The 20,480-nt window shown below is 53.0% G+C and overlaps 1 protein-coding gene across 4 annotated transcripts in view; it reads right to left on the bottom strand.

Moving 5' to 3' along the window:
• The window catches only part of si:dkey-26i13.8 (kinesin-like protein KIF19), a 243,236-nt gene that overhangs the window by 53,937 nt on the left and 168,819 nt on the right, over nucleotides 1–20,480 (bottom strand). For all 4 annotated transcript variants that reach the window (XM_038820811.1, XM_038820813.1, XM_038820812.1 and 1 more), the window contains one exon: nucleotides 4,407–4,528. In XM_038820811.1, coding sequence (XP_038676739.1) covers nucleotides 4,407–4,528 — 122 coding nt within the window. The remainder of the gene's footprint in view (nucleotides 1–4,406; nucleotides 4,529–20,480) is intronic.

Genomic DNA, 20,480 nt, shown 5'->3' with positions numbered 1-20,480 from the left:
CCCGCAACAATCCCTCCTCCGGGGCCTCCGCATATCTCCTGTCCACCCTCACCATCTCCCCACCAATCTCTCCCTCGCTCTCCGCTCCCTTTTCTCCCGGTACGCTCGAATGGAGATCAACTCCCCCCAAACCACCGCCTTCAGCGCCTCCCAGACCGTCCCCACTCGGACCTCCCCATTGTCATTGGCCTCCAGATACCTCTCGATACATCCTCGGACCCGACCGCCCACCTCCTCGTCCGCCAGCAACCCTAACTCTAAACGCCAAAGCGGGCGCTGGTCCCTCTCCTCCCCCAGCTCGAGGTCCACCCAGTGCGTGGCGTGGTCAGAAATGGCAATCGCCGGATATTCAGCATCTTCCACCCTCGCAATCAGCGCCCTACTCAGAACCAAAAAAATCAATCCGGGCGTAAGCCTTATGCACATGGGAGAAGTATGAAAATTCCCTGGCCTTCGGCCTCGCAAACCTCCATGGGTCCACCCCTCCCATCTGGTCCATAAACCCCCTCAACACCTTAGCCGCCGCAGGCCTCCTACCTCTGAACTGGATCGATCCAGTGGCGGATCCAGCACCATGTTGAAATCCCCCCCCATTATCAGGCCCCCCGCCTCCATATCTGGAATCCGGCCCAACATGCGCCGCATGAAACCTGCATCGTCCCAATTCGGGGCGCATACATTAACCAGCACCACCCTGCTCCCCTTGCAGCTTGCCACTCACCATCACGTACCTCCCGCCACTGTCTGCCACCACATTCAACGCCTCGAAGACACCCTCTTCCCCACCAGGATCGCCACCCCCCGATTTTTTGCATCCAGCCCTGAATGAAACACCTGGCCTACCCATCCCTTCCTCAATCGAACCTGATCCGCAACCTTCAGGTGCGTCTCCTGAAGCATAGCCACATCCGCCTTCAGCCCCTTCAGGTGCGCGAACGCACGGGCCCATTCAACCGGCCCATTTAGTCCCCTCACATTCCAGGTGATCAGCCGGATCAGGGGACCACCTACCCCCCTTCCCTGTTGACTAGCCATCACCCTTCCGTAACCCGCCACGTGCCCGCGCCCCCCGCTCAGCCCGTTCCCCACAGCGGCAAACCCCCATCCCGACCCCCTCTACCTGCTCCAGCTACTTCGCCACTTCAGCAGCAACCCGGTACCCCCCCCCCCCCCCCCCCCCCCCAAACCCCCCCCCCCCCCGCCAAGCTAGGGCCCCCCCCCCCTAGCTGCGTAACCCCTTCTATTGTACTTCCGTAAGCCAGCCAATTCCTGCTGACCCCGGCTGCTCCTGCCACCCCAAGGACACTCCCCATTGCAACACAACCACCCCCCCCCCCCCAGTGATGGTCCCGCCCACCACTCCTCTAGCGCGGGAAAAAAAAGCCCGCGCTTCCCTCCAAACCCCCCCCCCCCCGACCCAAAACGCGGGAAAAGGCAGGCACATGACCCAACAGGACCGCGAACCCCACCCAACCTCCCAACCGGTGAAGGAAAATAAAAATCCAAACACAACAAATGCCCAAGTAAACAGATAACAGTCCCAAAAAGCAAAAAAAAAGCAGAACGGCAAAAAACCAACATCATCCAACAGAACCGATAAAACGAAAGGATACCAAGGAGGACAAAACCTCCGGGCTGTGTACAACGTTCCCCAGCCCCCAGTCTTCAGTTCAAGTCCAGCTTCTCTGCCTGGATAAAAGACCAGGCCTCCTCCGGGGAGTCGAAATATAGCTGGCGGTCTTTATAAGTGACCCACAGGCATGCCGGCTGTAACAGGCCAAACTTGACCACTTTCTTGTGGAGCACTGCCTTCGCCCGGTTAAAACCAGCCCTTCTCTTCGCCACCTCCGCACTCCAGTCCTGGTAGATCCTGATCACCGTATTCTCCCACTTGCTACTCCTCTCCTTCTTCGCCCATCTCAGCACACACTTACGGTCGACGAAGCGGTGAAAACGGACCAGCACCGCCCGAGGCAGCTTATTTGGCCTGGGTTTCCTCAGCAGCACCCGATGGGCACCCTCCAGCTCCAAAGGCCCCTGGAACGACCTCGCACCCACTAGCGTGTTCAGCATCATAGCCACATAGGCCCCCAAATCCGAACCTTCCAGCCCCCCTGGGAGGCCCAGAATCCGCAGGTTCTTCCGACGGGCCCGGTTCTCCATCTCCTCCAGCCTCGCTGACCATTTCTTATAGAGCGCCCCTTGCGACTCCACCTTCACTGCCAGGCCCAGAAGTTCATCCTCCTCTCCGAGGCCTTTTGTTGAAGCTCTTGGATCTCCGCACCCTGAGCCGTCTGGGTCGCCATGAGCTTGTCCAGGGAGGCCTTAAATGGCTCCAGAATCTCTGCCTTCAGCTCCTTAAAGGAGCGCTGAAGCAGCTCCTGCTGCTCCCGTGCCCAGTGCTGCTGCTTCCCCGCCCGCTGCCATCTTGCCTTTCCTGCCTCGCACCTTTTTCTGCTCCAAAGCCGATTTTCTGACCGCTCCACTCCTAGTCCAGGCCATCCACCGGTGGAGAATCTGAGAAGGAGTGTTCCCACATGGGGACAAGTCCAAACAGCACCACTACAGCCCCTTAAAAGAGCCCCAAAGTCCGAAAATAGCAGTAGCCACCAAACGTGCGGCTTAGCTCCGCATCACCGCAACCGGAAGTCCGTCCTCGCTTCTTCAATGGCCTTGGTGAGATCTTTTCACAGTTCTTCCCTCTGCTGCTAGAATTCAGCTTTCATAAAGGCCCTCAAGTCAGCTTGAGGCCTCTAAGCTCACCCTTCCCCCGCCTGCATGCTTGCAGAGGCTTTTGTCTGCTGCTGCTTCAGTCAAATCGTGCACTGTTTCTGAGGGTCTGATAACCAAGAAACATACCATTCCTGGGGGAAAGTACTCCTCTAACATTCACCTACGTCTTCATCGAAATTCCAACCCGTGTTGCTTAAAAAAGGGCTCTTTTATGTAACCTTGGGCAGGAGCTGCCTCTGTGTGACCACTCACTCCATGGTGCACACCGGAAGTCCCCTTCCACTCTTCTTGTTGGACACTCCAGCCACTAACCCAAACATTCACTCCCTCCACCACCGGTACACAGTGTGTACCCTATACAAAATGCACTGGAGTAACTCTCCAAGATTCCTTCAACAGCAACTTCCAAATCTGTGAGTGATCTCTACCACCTCGAAGGTCGGGACCAGCAGATACATGGGAAAACCACCACCTGCAAGTTCCCTTCCAAGCCACACGCCATCCTGACTTAGAAACACATCTCCGTTCCTTCACAGTCGCTGATACAAAATTCTGGAACTCCCTCCCTAACAGCACTGTGGGTGTACCTACAACACACGGACCAAAATGGTTCCAGAAGCTAGCTCGCCATCATGTTCCCAGGGTAAATAGGGATGGGCAATAAATGTTGCCCTAGCCTGGATGAATAATAACAAATCAAATTTCATTAGTTTGTCTTGTTATTCCTTTCTCCCTCATGTATTTTTTGTCTGGGGTTATAGGTTTCATACCCCACCACAACAGTTGGAAGTGAAACCTAGTCTCAGCAATAGTGCCCGTATAACTATCATTGGTTCGTAGAAAACCCCAGCGGGTTCATTATTGTCCTCTCAAGAAGGAAAGCTGCCATCCTTACCTGGTCCAGTAGTGACTCCCAATCCGCAGCAATGTGGCTGACTCTCCCCTGTTCTCTAAAATTACTTAACAAGCCACTGGGTTCAGGACAATTAGGGATAAACAATAAATGCTGGCCTTGTCCGTGATGTCCACATCCCATGAAAGAATAAAAAGCTTTTAGTCATTTCTCCTGATAGCTCCTCATGTGGCGCAGTGTCATATTTTAAAGGCAGTATAGAAATGCAAGTGGGTGTTGAAAATCTATCCAATAGACTCTTAGTTGTTCACCTAGTGTATAATCACCAACATACTATAACTTCGTACAATTAGAATCATAGAATTCCGACAGTGCAGAATCTACACTGACACTCTGAAAGAGAACCCTACCTAGGTCCACTCCTCCGCCCCATCCCCGTTACCTCATAACCCCAGCTGACCCGCACATCTTTGGACAATAAAAGGCAATTTAGCATGGCCAATATACTTAACCTGTACATCTTTGGACTACGGGAGGAAACAGGAGCACCCAGAGGAATCCAATGTAGTCACGGGGAGAAAGTGCAGACTCCACACAGTCGACCAAGGCCGGAATTTAACACAGGTCTTTGGTGCTGTGAGACAGGGTGCTAACCACTGTGCTACCGTGCTGCCCACATGTGCCTCCAATTGATTGTGGAAACATTAAATATTCAGTGGCATTTTTTTTAGGATTTTGGAAACTTTTATTTAATCATTAGGCCCTAAATGGTCAAAGAGAGAATTTGCTGTTGTTACTAACAGAACAGCAGTTATATTACCCTCAGTGTGCTGGAGGTGATGGTATGAAGGGTGATCAGGCTGTCTAGTGTCCCCTCCTCCATCTCTTGCCAATACATGGTGTAAAGACTGTGCAGCTGCTGTGGAATCTGGATGTTGTGATCTGGGAAAAAAACACAGGTGGCATCAGCAGCCATATACAGATAGCAAGCCCGCAAATATAACATCAAGCCTCACCGCAGAATCCACCTCCCCAGAGTGGAAGCAAGTCATCCTCAACGATGAGGGACTGCCCAAGAACAAGAGAAGGTAAATGCAAGATATTCTTTATTTTTATAAAATTGTCTCATCTTCTGTCTCAAACATTTTAATTGACCCGACATCCACAACCTTTTGCTGGGGGTGGGGGTTAGATCAGTTAGATCTTCGCTCAACCCTAACCCTCGAAGGAATACAAACCATGGGCAAATTCTCCCCTACCCGGTGGGGCGGGGGGTCCCGGCGTAGCGGAGTGGCACCAACCTCTCCGGCGTCGGGCCTCCCCAAAGGTGCGGAATTCTCTGCACCTTTACGGGCCAAGCCCTCACATAGGGGCTAGGCCTGCGCCGGAGTGGTTCCCGCTCTGCCGACTGGCGCCAAAACCGGCGCCGGGTCTGGCCGAAAGGCCTTCGCCGGCCAGCGTGAGTCCGCGCATGCACCGGAGCGTCAGCAGCCGCTGACATCACCACCAGCGCATGCGCGGTGGAGGGGGTCTCTTCCGCCTCCGCCATGGTGGAGGCCGTGGCGGCGGTGGAAGAAAAAGAGTGCCCCCACGGCACTGGCCCGTCTGCCGATCAGTGGGCCCCGATCGCGGGCCAGGCCACCATTGGGGCACCCCCGGGGTCCGATCGCCCCACCCCCCCCCCAGGACCCCGGGAGCCCGCTCGCACCGCCAATCCTGCCGCAACCAGAGGTGGTTGAAATCACGTCGGCGGGAGTGGCCTCTCAGCGGTGGGACTTCGGCCTATTGCGGGCTGGGGAATCGCCGCGGGGGGGCTGCCGACCAGCGGGGCGTGATTCCCGACCCCGCCGATTCCCGGGTGGCAGAGAATTCCGACCACGCGGATGCGGGATTTACGCCGACCCCAGGCAATTCCCCGACCCTGCGGGGGGTCGGAGAATTCCGCCCCATGTTTATGTAAACTGTCCTCATAATTCACTTCACATTCCCTTTCTGACATTCATCATCTGTTGTACCTATTCAAACTCAATGACTGACTGGATTTCTTTACATTGCTATCTATTACTGGTTCCAGTTACTGCTGTAACATGTCTCTGATAACGGCCAATAATCAACTCCCGATGTTTTTAAAATAACTGGGCTAATGTATCACACAAAGGAATTTTATATGTGTGTGTAAAGTGATGAACTGACTCTCCCCATGTCTGCATCGGTCTCACCCCCACAACCCAAAGATGTTCAGGGGAGGTGAATTGGCCACACTAAATTGCCCCTCAATTGGGGAAAAAATAATTGGTTACTTTAAATTTATGGGGGGAAAAAAATGTGATGAACTGACAGCCTGACTTCATGGCATGTGTATCAGGTGTCATTGGCTTAAAGCCTCTATTTTAAAGCTTTATTGTATTGTAGCAACCTTTTGCCATTAATACCATTTTCAAAATTGAACAAATATATGAATGTTCATTACTTCATCTTACTGTAATTCTGTGATATTTATGGGAGATTAAAATAGCAAGATTCTCTGTTTCTCCATTAATCTTGTACAAACATTTGGATCAGGAGGCACCAGGCCCATGTGGAATCTAATGCCCCACACCATTGGTGGCTTGGTCACACAGCCAGTGCCATGTGGCAGCAGCTCCAGAATGGTGAAATAGGAAGGTTGTACTTCAGTTATACAGGCATTGGAGAGACCACATGTGGAGTACTGTGCACAGTATTGGTCTCCTTATTGGAAGCAGTTCAGAGAAGGTTTACTGGACTAATACCTGGAATGGGCGGGTTGCCTATTGAGGAAAGGTTGGATAGGCATGGCTTGTATTTGATGGAGTTGAGGAGAGTAAGAAGCAACTTAATTGATAGACAGAAAGTCCCTGAGGAGTCTTGTGGTGAATTATATACCTCGTAATTCACTCTGTATTGCCTTACATGTATTGTGTCCTTGTGGGCTCTGTATACGAGCCGTTGCGCGGCTCTGCCCATAGGGGGAGATGAGGGGTTTGTACTGGGCTCCACTCTTGGCTCCGCCCATGGCCCCTCCCACTAACCGGAAGTATAAAGCTCTGCAGTCGTAAGCCTGCGCTCAGTTCCTCTCGTCGCAGGCAGGCTCAGTTGTAAGACTATTAAAACCACTGTTTACTTCCAATCATGTGTCTTGTGAATTGATGGTCTCATCAAGTCTTGAGAAGGTGTTTTCTTTGGTGGGAGAATCCAAGATTAGGGAGTCACTGTTCAAAAATAAGAGGCGGGATTCTCCAATAATGGGGCTATGTCCCCACGCCGGCTTGAAAAGCGGTACCAACCACTCCGGCGTCAACGGTCCCCGATAATGGGGAATGCTCCCCTTCCTAGGGGGCTAGATTTGCACCGGAGTGGTCCCTACAGCTCCAGCCGGCATGGAACAGCCGGTGCGAGTTGGCATATACGCGGGACGGCCGGCGTGATTCCACGCATGCGCAGGGCTTCCCTTCTCCGCGCTGGCCTCCGGGCAATATGGCGGAGACCTACAGGGGCTCGGCGCAGAGGAACATAGGCCCCTACAGAACCAGCCCGCCCGCCGATCGGTAGGCCCCGATCGCGGGCCAGACCACTGTGGGGGTCCCCCCCGGGGTTAGATCCCTCTTCCCCCCCCCCCCCTCCAGGACAGCCCCCGCAGACACAGCTTCCAGGTCCCGCCGTGTGAAACCTGAGTAACCCATGCCAGCGTGACGCGGCCGAACTCAGTGGCCACTCGGCCTGTTGGAGCCCTGAGAATTGCCGGGGGGGGGGGGGGCGCTTTCAACGGCCCCTGACCGGCACGGCGGGAATCCCTCGGGTGCCCGAGAATCGGGAAATCGGCATCGGGGTGGGATTCCCGCATCCCCCCGGGATTCTCTGACCCAGCGCGGGATCGGAGAATCCCAGCCAAGGGGTCATTCATTTAGGGCAGAGGTTAGGAACATTTTCTCTCGGATGGTGGTGAGTCTGTGGAACTCTCTTCCTCAAATGGGTGGGGAAGCAGAGCTTTTGAAGATTTCTAAGGCAGGGCATGATAGATTCTTGATAAGTCAGGGGTGGAAGGTTATTGGGAGTAGTTTGGAATATGAAATTGAGGTTACAATCAGATCAGCTAGGATCTTATTGAATGGTGGAGCAGGCTCGAGGGGCCTGAGTATGCATAATATTGCATTCCGCGTTCCCAATCCCCAGTCCAACTAGTCCACATCTCCTGTACACATTGACTGCATTTCACTCCTGTCCCTCTTCATCAACATCCTGTTTCAACCTCTAACGTCAGCCAGCTCTGCCATCAACAGTGTCTCAGTTGGTGCCCTTGCCTCTGAATTCAAATCCTACTCCAAGGCCAAAGTGCAAAAATTAAGGCTATTGATCCGGTGCAGTACTGACGCAATACCGCAGACTCGGAGGTGCTGCCTTATGCCCCGTCCACCTGTTTAGATGGATGCAAAACACTCCATGGCACCACTTTGAAGAAGAGCAGGGGAGTTAATCTAGTTTACTGACTAATATTTATCCCTCATCCAACATCACAAAAACAGATTATTTGCTCGTTACCACATTGTGGGTTGTAGGGACTTACTGTGTTCAGATTGGCTGCTGCGTTTCCTGCACAACAACAGTGACTATGGGTGAGATTCTCCAGCCACATTACACTCTCACTCGAGCGAAACAAGGCCGGTGAGTAGTGGGAGAGACCGAAAACGAGAACCGCGCCAGGCGCCAAACAGTTTGCGATGTAACGGGCCTATTCGCGGAGGCGAAATCGGGATCTTGCCGTAGCAAGAAACCAATTATCAGCATTTAAGCCCCATTTCCATACAATTAATGAGAGCAGCCCATCATCCAATGGCCTCCCATCTTTCCTCTGCCTCCCCAGCAAGTGGTCACGTTGGCACCGATTAGTATTCCTTTTTAAAAATGTGAATCTGTGGGGAGCCGAGGAGGTGAGTAGCCATCTTTGCTCACAGGCAAAGAGCCCGGGGGCACTGGGCTTGCCACCCCAGTGCTCGGCGGGGCTGGGGGACCATCGGCTTGGGGTAGAATAGAATAGAATAGAACAGTACAGCACAGAACAGGCCCTTCGGCCCTCGATGTTGTGCCGAGCCATGATCACCCTACTCAAACCCACGTATCCACCCTATACCCGTAACCCAACAACCCCCCCTTAACCTTACTTTATTAGGACACTACGGGCAATTTAGCATGGCGAATCCACCTAACCCGCACATCTTTGGACTGTGGGAGGAAACCGGAGCACCCGGAGGAAACCCACGCACACACGGGGAGGACGTGCAGACTCCACACAGACAGTGACCCAGCCGGGAATCGAACCTGGGACCCTGGAGCTGTGAAGCATTTATGCTAACCACCATGCTACCCTGCTGCCCGTAGGGGACCCTCAGTCGGATTCCCCATCATTGGAGGGTAGAAGGGAGCCACTGGGGGAAAAGCGAGGGGGCAACCGCTCGCGGCACCACCATGCCAACCCCTGGATTGTGTGTCTGCCCCACCGACCACCCATAACCCCCACCGACTGCCAAGGCCTCTGGTTGTGCGCCTGAGACTATTGCTAATAGCGAATTGGTAATCATGGTTTAGTGACCACTTCACACAACCCAAGTGGATTCCCATGTGTGTGTGTGTGTGTGTGTGTGTGTGTGGGTGTGTGTGTGTGTGTGTGTGGGGGGGGGGGGGGGGGCATGTAGCATGTGGGAGTCTTTGCCTAGCATCCAAATCAAACCGCGATGCCTGGACAGTCTGCCTGAACAATGCGGGAAACAACACCACACAAGCAGCAGCCAACATCCGAACACCCAGGGGATGGGACACAGCTCTGGGGACATGTCCACAGCTGGAGGGTGGGTGAGTACCACAGGGAGGGGACCACAGCTCCAGAGTGCCAGGTTCAGTTCCCAGCTTGGGTCACTGCCTGTGTGGAGTCTGTACGTTCTCCCTTTTCTGTGTGGGTTTCCTCCGGGTGCTCTGGTTTCCTCCCACAAGTCCCGAAAGACGTAATCTGGACATTCTGAATTCTCCCTCAGTGTACCCGAACTGGCGCCGAAATGTGGCGACTAGGGGCTTTTCACAGTAACTTCATTGCAGTGTTACTTGTGACAATAAAGATTATTATAGGGCAGCACGGTGGCGCAGTGGGTTAGCCCTGCTGCCTCACGGCGCCGAGATCCCAGGTTTGATCCCGGCTCTGGGTCACTGTCTGTGTGGAGTTTGCACAATCTCCCCGTGTTTGCGTGAGTTTCGCCCCCACAATCCAAAGATATGCAGGCTAGGTGGATTAGTCACACTAAATTGACTAATTGGAAAAAATGAATTGGGCACTCTAAATTTATAAAAAATAAATAAAGATTATTATAAGGTGTGCGTGGGCAGGGCGTTCCGGCTTGGGGGGCGGGGGGGGGGGGGGGGGGGGGCGGCTCAATGGGGTAATTGAGGGTCTTGGGGTGGGAACCACCACTATCTGCCAGTCTAATACCCTCTCCCAATGCCTTACAAATATTGACCTCTAGGGCATGGAGCTTGGACCCAGAACTGGCCCTAGTGGTGCTGCTGGTAGGTCGGGTGGCCAGATGCCGGACATGGCGGCAGCAACAGCAGCGTCTGCAGATGCTCGAGGCGGCGAACCATGTGCCAGACCCGGCCTGACACCCTGAGGACCTGGCTGGCCTCAGATCAGAGGGGGAGCCTCAGGGGGAATCCCGCGACGGCCCAATGTGTACAAAGGTCGTTTGAGGAGATGACGGACAGAGCGTGCTTCAGGAGGCTCTGCCTCAACAAGGAGATGGTGCGACATCTGTGCCTTGACCTCGCGGACTTGACACCACATGAAGGAGGAGTACACCCGCCCCTGGTGGCCATCAAGGTCACTGCAGATCTGAACGTTTGCGCACTGGGATCATTCCAGGGCTCAAGCAGGAATCTATGTGGTATCTCAGAGGCCAAAGCCCACAGGTGAATCCGACAGGTCACAGATGCCCTGCTTGCCTGGGCGGAAAACTACATCAACTTTGACATGGACCAAGCCCAGCAAGATGCCCGGGCAGCGGTTTCTGCGCTATCGTTGGGATGTCCCAGTCCCAGGGGGTAATAGATGCCTTGCATGGCTGTGCATGTGCCGCAAACTGAGCCAGGCCCCCCGACCCCAGAGAATGCCCACCAGGGGCATCGAAAGCCACGGGACATGGTAAGCAGCTGGCTGCCTCACCTCTGCTGTGCATCCTCGCGACACACCTAGACATTGCAGTTGACCTAGGAAGGCAAAGCACATTGAGGATCACTGACGGCACCGGGGAAGGGGGTAGGGGGAGATGCCTGGAGAGATGGGCCAAGGGTTCGGAGGTCGGCCTGCATTGTGGAAGAAAGTGACAGACGCATCATACTGGTTGAGCACAAGGGTGTTTATTGTGTGTAACAATTCCCCACTCTCCCCATGGCCACCCCCCCTCCCCACCCCTACCTCTTCCACCACCCCACCCCCTGCACCCTCATCCTCCCTCACCCCCAGTCACCTCAGGATGCACATCTGAGATGGAGGCATCCAGCTGTTTACCACATCCTGTGGCCTTCGATGTCCCTGGCAGGCGTCCTCTGGGGGCTCTGCCGCCGGAGAGCCCCAGCTCACTTGTAGGCGGCACATGCACAGCCGGGCCGCCCTGCCCTCTGGGCTGGCTGTGAGACGTGGCCTCACCAGAGGGGTACAACTCGGGGGAGCCACTCCATGGGACGGGCCCATTGACTCCTCCTCCTGGCCGATGCCCATAGCCACACCTTGGGGTGGAGGGGCAGCTGGTTCGATCCCCGGCTGCCCCTGCATCATCTGGCTCCACCAGCCCTGGTGGTTCCCCATGGTCTGCACGATCATGTCGACGCACTTGGCGATGCTCCTCTGACTGAGATATGCTCAGCAGGGCCTCGGCAATGACCACCTGCGACTGGGACAAGCTCCGCAGCGCCTCTGCCATTCCCATCTGAAAGTGGGACATGTCCCACAGAACCTCATCAAGGTTAGCCTGGTACTGGATGACATCCCCTCGCGAGGCAAACATTCTGCCTAGATCCTCAGCCATGGCCGTCACCAACTGTGCGATGTCTTGGACACCTTCACTCATGGTGCTGTCGTCGTGCACCAGGCTCTCCACTGCTCTCGCCACCCTAGCAATGCTGACCTTAGTATCACGCATTGCCCGTGACATTCCTGTGCCCGTAGTCTCTGGGACTCCTCCAATCGGCTAAGAATCTACTGGAGAGTCGCTGACATCTCCCTCTGAATGTCCCAGACGCTCCCTAATGTCTCCATCAGCTCTGGGAAAGTGTCTTCCAGAGGCTCAGGCTGGCACCGAGCTGGGTCCTGAAATCCAGCAGATCTCTGCAGGTCCGCCAGCCTCTGCGTTGGTGATCACTTTGTCCTCGGCCATCCCAGTCACTTCCAGGGCTCGCTCCTCAAAGGTGGCGAGAATTCTTATGCCTGGCACTCCCACCACCAGTCTGGGCCGTCTCCATGCAATTGTGGGAGAGCTTTTCCTGAGGAGACACAGAGAGGGCACTATTAGTCTTGGTTTATAGTGGTGGGAGGGGAGATGTGAAGGGAGAGTTGGAAAGGGGGGAGGGGGTTGAAGGGTGAGGGGGTGGGGGGAGGGTCGGGGTCGCATGGAGAGTTGGGGGGGTGGATGCTCGCATGGGGGCAGAAAGGTCTCGGGGTGGGGGGGTTGGCCTTGGTGTTCACTCACTCATGCTGCCTGGTGTAGGTCGTTGACCTTTTTCCGGCACTGAAGGCGAGTCCTCCTGGTCACACTCCCGGCGCTCACAGCCGCCTCCACCTTATTCCAGACAGCACTGGTTGCCCTGTGGCTGACCCTCAAGAACCTCGGGGGAACAGGACATCCCTCCTGGCCTATACTGCGTCTAGGAGCTGGCCAGATCTGCATCCCCGAATCTTGGAGCGGGCCTCCTGGGTGCTGCTGTGGCGAGCTGGCTGGGGTTGGCTGAGCAAGAGCTGTTTAAGTGCTGCTCTACCTTGTTAGTGGGGCGCTGGCGAGCGCAATGGCTGGTTAGGGGCTGGTTTAGCACAGTGGGCTAAATTGCTGGCTTGTAATGCAGAACAAGGCCAGCAGCATGGTTTCAATTCCCGTACCAGCCTCCCCAAACAGGCGGCGGAATGTGGCGACTAGGGGCTTTTCACAGTAACTTAATTGAAGCCTACTTGTGACAATGAGCGATTATTATTATTCTATTATTACTTTGCAGGCAAATCGGCTGGTGAGCCTTCATTGGCAGTGACAAGCCGGTGAAGCCTTGTTAAGTGGACCAATTAATGTTGAATAGCGTTGCTGGCCTCGCTGTGCCCAGCGTCGGGAAGCTTGCGGCAATTCACGCTCGCTACCACACTTAGAAATCCTTCTGGAGAATCGCGCCTATAACTCACTGGCTGTAAAATTCTTTGACACATTCTCGGGTGTGAGAAAAATGCAAGACTTTCCTTTATTTTATTGCCAACCAGTTGAAAATAAAATTTGAGCAATGGCTAATTCATGCAGATTACATGTACGGTCTACAAACTAATGTGTAGATATATATAGGAATATAAATGCAAGTGCAACTGAACATGAAGAGGCACAGCAGTATCAATGTGAAAATGGAGCATCTCCAGGAGTCAATAAATAAGCCTGAATTAATATGGAACATCTCAACAGAAACTGGATAACGTACTCTGCTCCCAGCAGCTCATATGATCCGTGTAGAGATTCTTCCTGTCTCTGTGCTTATCAGGTCAAGGACATCAGGCATGAATCCTGCCAATGCAGTTCTTATTACCATTGATCTAGCTTCCAAACCTAACATTCCTGCAGGGTCACACATGTAAACACTGCATGAGTAGAATAAACACTGATCATCCTTGTCTTTGAGGAGGATGCAGACTGACCACACCGGACTACATGCTTGAAGGAGAATCATAAGGCAACTCCTTTGAGCATTCCTCCTGATCTTTACAGATGCTGACACAATTCTATGTGTAGTTCTGACTATTAAAACAAAGCATCAAAATTCTGTTTCCAATTCCAAATGATAGTACCCTTGAATTACTTAAAGCTGTATTATCGTGTACTAATCTTGGGATCGATTCTTGAGAAACCGGCGGGGCGGGCAACTTTGGCGCGAAGGAGTGTCGTGAACCACTCCAGCATCGAGCCGCCCCCAAGGTGCAGAAACCTCCGCACCTTCAGGGGCTAGGCCGGTGCCGGAGTGGTCTGTGCCGGCCGGCGCGGAAGGGGCTTGGCGCCAGGCCAACCAGCGGCAATGGGCCTCCGCCGGCCGGCGCAAGTTGGCGCATGCGCGGGAGCGCCAGCGTGGGCTGGGTTCATCCCAGCGCATGCGCGCGGGGGGAGGGGTTCATCTCCCCGCCGGCCATCGCGGACCGGTACACCAGCCGACGCGGAGGAATAGAGTGGCCCCACGGCACAGGTCCGCCCGTGGATTGGTGGGCCCCGATCGTGGGCCAGGCCACCATGGGTGTGCCCCCCGGGGCCAGACCCCCCCCCCCCCTCCCTCCGAGGACCCCGGAGGCTGCCTGCAGAGCCAGGTCCCGCCGGTAATTACCAGCTCTAATTTACACCAGCGGGACCAGCCTAAAACAGGCGGCCGCTCGGCCCATCGCAGACCAGGGAATTCAGGCAGACCCGGGCCCATAGCGTCGCGCCGGTCCTCGTCATTCTCCGAGGCGGGTGGCGCGATTCACGTCAGCGGGATTTTTGGGGGGCCAGAGAATTTGGCAGCCGGCGGGGGCAGGAAACCCTAGCAATTCTCCGACCTGGCGGGGGGTCGGAGAATCCTGCCCCTTGTATCTGAGTCAGAAGTTGTTGTAATTTGAATTTACTGTGCCTCAATACTACTCATACACAGTTAATTTATTTTAAGCATATTTCTAAGGAACAATCCTCTCAGTGGCAGTTGGAATTACTGGGTTTGATTTTAACATGGTCAACTCAACGTGAACAAGGTGCTAAATGGCTTCAAAATGGTGTTGATAATCCTAACACCTGATTTACACATTGTAGCCACAATGATTTTTAAGGGCTTACTGTTTGTCTGTTGCAGGCAGTTGGTCCTTTTAATATGGAAATTAGGGCCCTGATAAAATCTAAACTGTTATCTTATTTTGATAGGCAACTGGTTAAACAGCTTCACTAGTCATGATGTGGAGATGCCAGTGTTGGACTGGGGTGGGCACAATAAGAAGTCTTACAACACCAGGTTAAAGTCCAACAGGTTTATTTGGAATCTTTAGCTTTCAGAGTGCAGCTCCTTCATCAGATCAGCTTCATTGTGTGCATGGTTCGACCAACTTTACAGTCGGTATAGACACAGGGGAACAAAAACTGGTGAGATTTCATTTCCATTTTTTTTATACATTCAGAGTACCCGATTCATTTTTACCAGTTAAGGGGCAATTTAGCGTGGCCAGTCCACCTTTCCTGTACATCTTTGGGTTGTGGGGGTGAACGCAAACACAGGGAGAACGGGCGGCACGGTAGCACAGTGGTTAGCAGAGTTGCTTCACAGCTCTAGGGCCCCAGGTTCGATTCCCGGCCTGGGTCACTGTCTGCGTGGGTTTCCTCCGGGTGCTCCGGTTTCCTCCCACAGTCCAAAGATGTGCAGGTTAGGTGAATTGATCATGCTAAATTGCCCTTAGTGTCCAAAAAGGTTGTGTGTGGTTGCGGGGATAGGTTGGAGGTGTAGACTTGGGTAGGTTGCTCTTTCCAGGGGTGGTGTAGACTCGATGGGCTGAATGGCCTCCTTCTGCACTGTAAATTCTATGATTCTATGAATGTGTAAACTCCACACGGACAGTTACCCAGGGCTGGGATTGAACCTGGGACCGTGGCGCCATGAGGCAGCAGTGTTAACCACTGCACCACCATGCAGCCCGAGATTTAGTTTCTTGTTGTGGCTTCCAGATTGTTTCATGTCTGAGATCATCTGTACTTCTTCAGTGCATTCTGGGTGAGAGGCTTTATTGAACTGCTTAATATGTCTGCCTTCAGTGAGGCAGTCTCATGGCACAGTTACATCATAGAATTTACAGTGAAGAAGGAGACCATTCAGCCCATCGAGTCTGCACTAGTCCTTAGACAGGACACTCTACTTAATCCCAAGCCTCCACCATATCCCAGTAACCCAGTAACCCCAGCTACTTGGACACTAAGAGACAATTTAGCATGGCCAATCCACCTAACCTGCACATCTTTGGACTGAGGGAGGAAACTGGAGCACCCGGAGGAAACCCACACAGATATGAGGAGAAAGTGCAAACTCTACATAGACAGTCATCCGAGGCCAGAATTGAACCGGGTCTCTGGAGCTGTGAGGCAACAGTGCTAACCACTGTGTCACCGTGCTGCACCAACTGAAAGACATGACTACAGAGACTTAAATGTGACATGTCGACTGATTACTCTTCAAAACCCAAATACAGCTAGGCTAAGAGGAACAGCGGCTGGCCACAGATCAGCAATGATCACATTAAATGGCGGGACAGGTTTGAGGGCTGTTCCTATGTTCTCAAGGCCCCACAATAAATCTGGGCCTCTTACCGACCCAGAATGTCTCCTTGCATTACGTGTTCAGGGAGGACAGCTCATGTATCCTACTTAACGAGGCCTGCTAGCTTCTATTCATCCAATTCATCCATTTGGGCGGGGGGTTGGGAAGGAGAACTCCACTGGTCTGCATCTGAAAGTTCAAATCTAACCGCCCGTGTCTTCAGCAGAAAATGGCTGTGACAGCAAAAAAAGACCCATTCAAAAGTATTATCCCAGGTGCAAGGTGTTGAAGATCCAGATTGCTAAAGCAATGTATTTCTCAATCTCATCCAAGAGAAAACAGTTCTCTTGAACTTCATGATTCAGATATAAGATGAACACTTTACACACCCTTGTCTTGTTTAGCATTGGGATGGAGTTTGTCTCTTCATTTTGTCATCTCCTCATCAAGCTGTTGAGTTCAGAAACTAAATAGAACATAGAACATAGAACAGTACAGCACAGAACAGGCCCTTCGGCCCTCGATGTTGTGTCGAGCCATGATCACCCTACTCAAACCCACGTATCCACCCTATACCTGTAACCCAACAACCCCCCACCCCTTAACCTTACTTTTTAGGACACTACGGGCAATTTAGCATGGCCAATCCACCTAACCCGCACATCTTTGGACTGTGGGAGGAAACCGGAGCACCCGGAGGAAACCCACGCACACACGGGGAGGACGTGCAGACTCCGCACAGACAGTGACCCAGCTGGGAATCGAACCTGGGGCCCTGGAGCTGTGAAGCATTTATGCTAACCACCATGCTACCGTGCTGCCCATATAGGTTCTGGTTTTCCCTCAGTGACAGATTCAGCAGCAGGAGGGTCTGGTGGAGGAGTGGTAATGTCAACAGAGAATAATGCAGAAGCCCATTGGCCCATACTGGGCCCACCATGGCAGCTAACTGGGATTTAAATTCTGTTGATAAATATGGAATTAAAAAGCTAGTCTCAGTCACAGTGTCGTAAGAACCTATCTGATTCACAATTTAGGGAAGGAAATCTGCCAACCTTACTTGTTCTTTTTAAAAAATTTAGAGTACCCAATTTTTTTTCCAATTAAGGGGCAATTTAGCGTGGCCAATCTGTAGCCATTTAAGATGACCACCTGCAAAGGACCATGGGAATTATGGTCAACCGAGGACTCAGACAGATACACAGCCTATGTGTATTTAAAACACAGGTAACCAGACCTGACCGAATCCCCGCTCATTTACATTTTATTGGCCCATTTTCCCAGGACAATAGAGCTCCAATCAAGCAACTGGTACAGCCACAGACTGATCGGCGCCACTCCCTTGCTCAGAAAGCACAACTTGTAAGGTCAATGACCGCTAAGGACCCGCCCAGCCACCAAGGCACCCACCCCTTTATTGCCCGAAATCGAAGAGAGTGATCAGAGCCCTGTCGAACTATGGGGTCTGTAGCCACCTGGGGTGGCCACGTCCCGATTACAAAATGAACACTTGCAGAGAAGGAAGGGAAAAATGGACAATGCTGAGAAAGCAAGCAGGTGCAAGGTTTGTCTGTGGATTGGAGTTTGCAGCTCCCAGACAAGACCTATACTGCAAAACCATTAGCATACTTCGGGGACAAAAGAGAAACATTTAGATAAACGATACCAAAGCAGACACCCCGGCGCCAGAGGAGACTAGAACAAAGCAGGCCATTGGCCACCTAGGGCCCGCCCAGCAATCAGGGCAGCCACCCCTTTATTGGAGGAAATCAATACCAATGATCAGGATATGGTCCAATTAATTGGGACCAAGTTCAAGGACCGACCAAAAGCGCACAAAGCCCCCAAGAGAGAATCGCTCTTCTTGGCCTTGGCTCTCAGCGACGAGACGCCTGCCAGGCAGCTGCACCAGACAAGTAAGTCCAAAGTCAACGCACGCTACGAGATAGACGTTCCTAGCTACTATTCCATACAAGTGCGATCCCAGCCTCAGAACCGGACAACGGCCATTGTTCCTCTGACTGAGTGGGCGCCTGAAGCTAAGTATAGGCTTTTAATTGTAGTGATAGTTTAGTTGGTAGAGTTTGTGCATGAGTATAATTAACTGTGTGTGCACATAAATGAGTATTGATTTTGAACTTACTAACTGGTGTATCGAATCTTTGGTCAGTATTCGGTTTTGAACCTTGTGGCGGTATCGAAAAGATACCTGGCGACTCTTGAGCAAACGTAATTAGAATTAAGGACAGCGACCATATTAACTGCCATAAACAGAGCCAATTAAGGAGAAAGCATAACGAGCAACAGGTCCAAGGTTAAGAACCGCACCAAAGAGCGCGAAATCCCAGGGGGATAAAAGATAGCACAGCCATGTGTTCTGTCTCTTTTGGATCCAGCCTGTGCCAGCCCAATTGCAGCAGGAACAGCCAGCTAAGTTCAAGACCAACGATCGCTACCTGACGGATGAGCCCAGCAGAGACAAAGCCACTTTCTTCGAAACAGTCAAGTGAAATCCAGATAAAGGCCTTTAGCCATTTGCAGTGTGCCGGTCGCCCTGAAGTTAAGTATAGGTTATTGTAGCTGATAGGTGTAGTTTAACTCGCAGTAGATATTGTGTTTGCATGTAGAGATAACTCTTGCGTTTAGCTCAGTTGGTTGGACAGCTGGTTCGTGATGCAGAGCAAGGCCAACAGCGTGGGTTCAATTCCCGCACTGGCTGAGGTTATCCATGAAGGCCCAGCCTTCTCGATCTTGCCCCTCGCCTGAGGAGTGGTGATCCTCAGGTTATATCTGTTGAACACCACTTGGAGGAAGCACTGAAGGTGGCAAGGTCCCAGAATTTATTCTGGGTGGGGGATTTCAATGTCCATCCCCAAGAGTGGTTCGGTAGCACTAATGCCGACCGGGCTGGCCGAGTCCTAAAGGACATAACTGCTGGACTGGATCTCCAAAGGTGATGAGGGAACCAACAAGAAAGCAAAACATACTTGACCTTATCCTCACCAACCTGCCTGCCGCAAATGCATCTGTCCATGACAGTATTGATAGGAGTGACTACTGCACAGTCCTTGTGGAGATACAGTCCCATCTTCACATTGAGGATACCCTCCATTATGTTGTATGGCACTACCATTGTGCTAAATGGCATAGACTTCAACTATTTACCAATTCAAGGACTGGGCATCTATGAGGTGCTGTGGGCCATCAGGAACAGGTAAATTTCGGGCAGCACGGTGGCGCAGTGGTAGCACTGCAGTCTCACGGTGCCGAGGTCCCAGGTTCGATCCCGGCTCTGGGTCACTGTCCGTGTGGAGTTTGCACATTCTCCCCATGTTTGCATGGGTTTCACCCCCACAACTCAAAGATGTGCAGGGTAGGTGGATTGAACACGCTAATTTGCTGCTTAATTGGAAAAAATGAATTGGGTACTCTAAATTTATATTTAAAAAGGTTTCAGGTACCTAGGAGTCCAGGTGGCTGGGAGCTGGGGGGCCCTGCACAAGCTCAACCTCACAAGGTTGGTGGAGCAGATGGAGGAGGAGTTCAAAAGGTGGGATATGTTACCGCTGTCACTGGCGGGGAGGGTGCAGTCCGCTAAGATGACGGTGCTCCCGAGGTTTTTGTTCCTGTTCCAGTGCCTCCCCATCCTTATCCTGAAGGCCTTTTTTAGGAGGGTCAACAGGAGTATTACGGGATTTGTGTGGGCGCATGGGACTCCGAGGGTGAGAAGAGTGTTCTTGGAACGGGGCAGGGATAGGGAGGGCTGGCGCTGCCCAACCTATGTGGGTACTATTGGGCTGCCAACGCAGCGATGGTGCGTAAGTGGGTAATGGACGGGGAAGGGGCAGCATGGAAGAGGATGGAGGTAGCATCCTGTGTGGGCACGAGCCTGGAGGTGCTGGTAACGGCGCCGTTGCCACTCCCCCCAACGAGGTATACCACGAGCCCGGTGGTGGCGGCTACCCTCAAATTTGGGGGCAATGGAGACCCCGATATGGGGGAATCATCAGTTTGTTCCAGGGAGCATTGATGGCGGGTTTCTGGGCTGGCACAGGGTAGGGGTTAGGAGGTTGAGGAACCTGTTTGTGGAGGGGCGGTTCGCGAGCTTGGGGGAGTTAGAGGGGAAGTTTGGGCTCCCCCCGGGGAACATGTTTCGGTACATGCAGGTTAGGGTGTTTGCCAGGCGGCAGGTGGAGGGGTATTCCTTGTTGCTCCCACGTGGGACAGGGTGCTCTCGGGGGTGTGGGTTGGAGGAGGGAGGATTTCGGACATATACCGGGTAATGCAGGAGGTAGACGAGGCCTCGGTGGAGGAACTAAAGGGTAAATGGGAAGAGGAG

This window comes from Scyliorhinus canicula, chromosome 15 (genome assembly GCF_902713615.1).
Source record: "Scyliorhinus canicula chromosome 15, sScyCan1.1, whole genome shotgun sequence".
NCBI lineage: Eukaryota > Metazoa > Chordata > Chondrichthyes > Carcharhiniformes > Scyliorhinidae > Scyliorhinus > Scyliorhinus canicula.
Note: the sequence above shows the minus strand (reverse complement) of the source record. Positions and strands in the feature narration are given on the sequence as shown.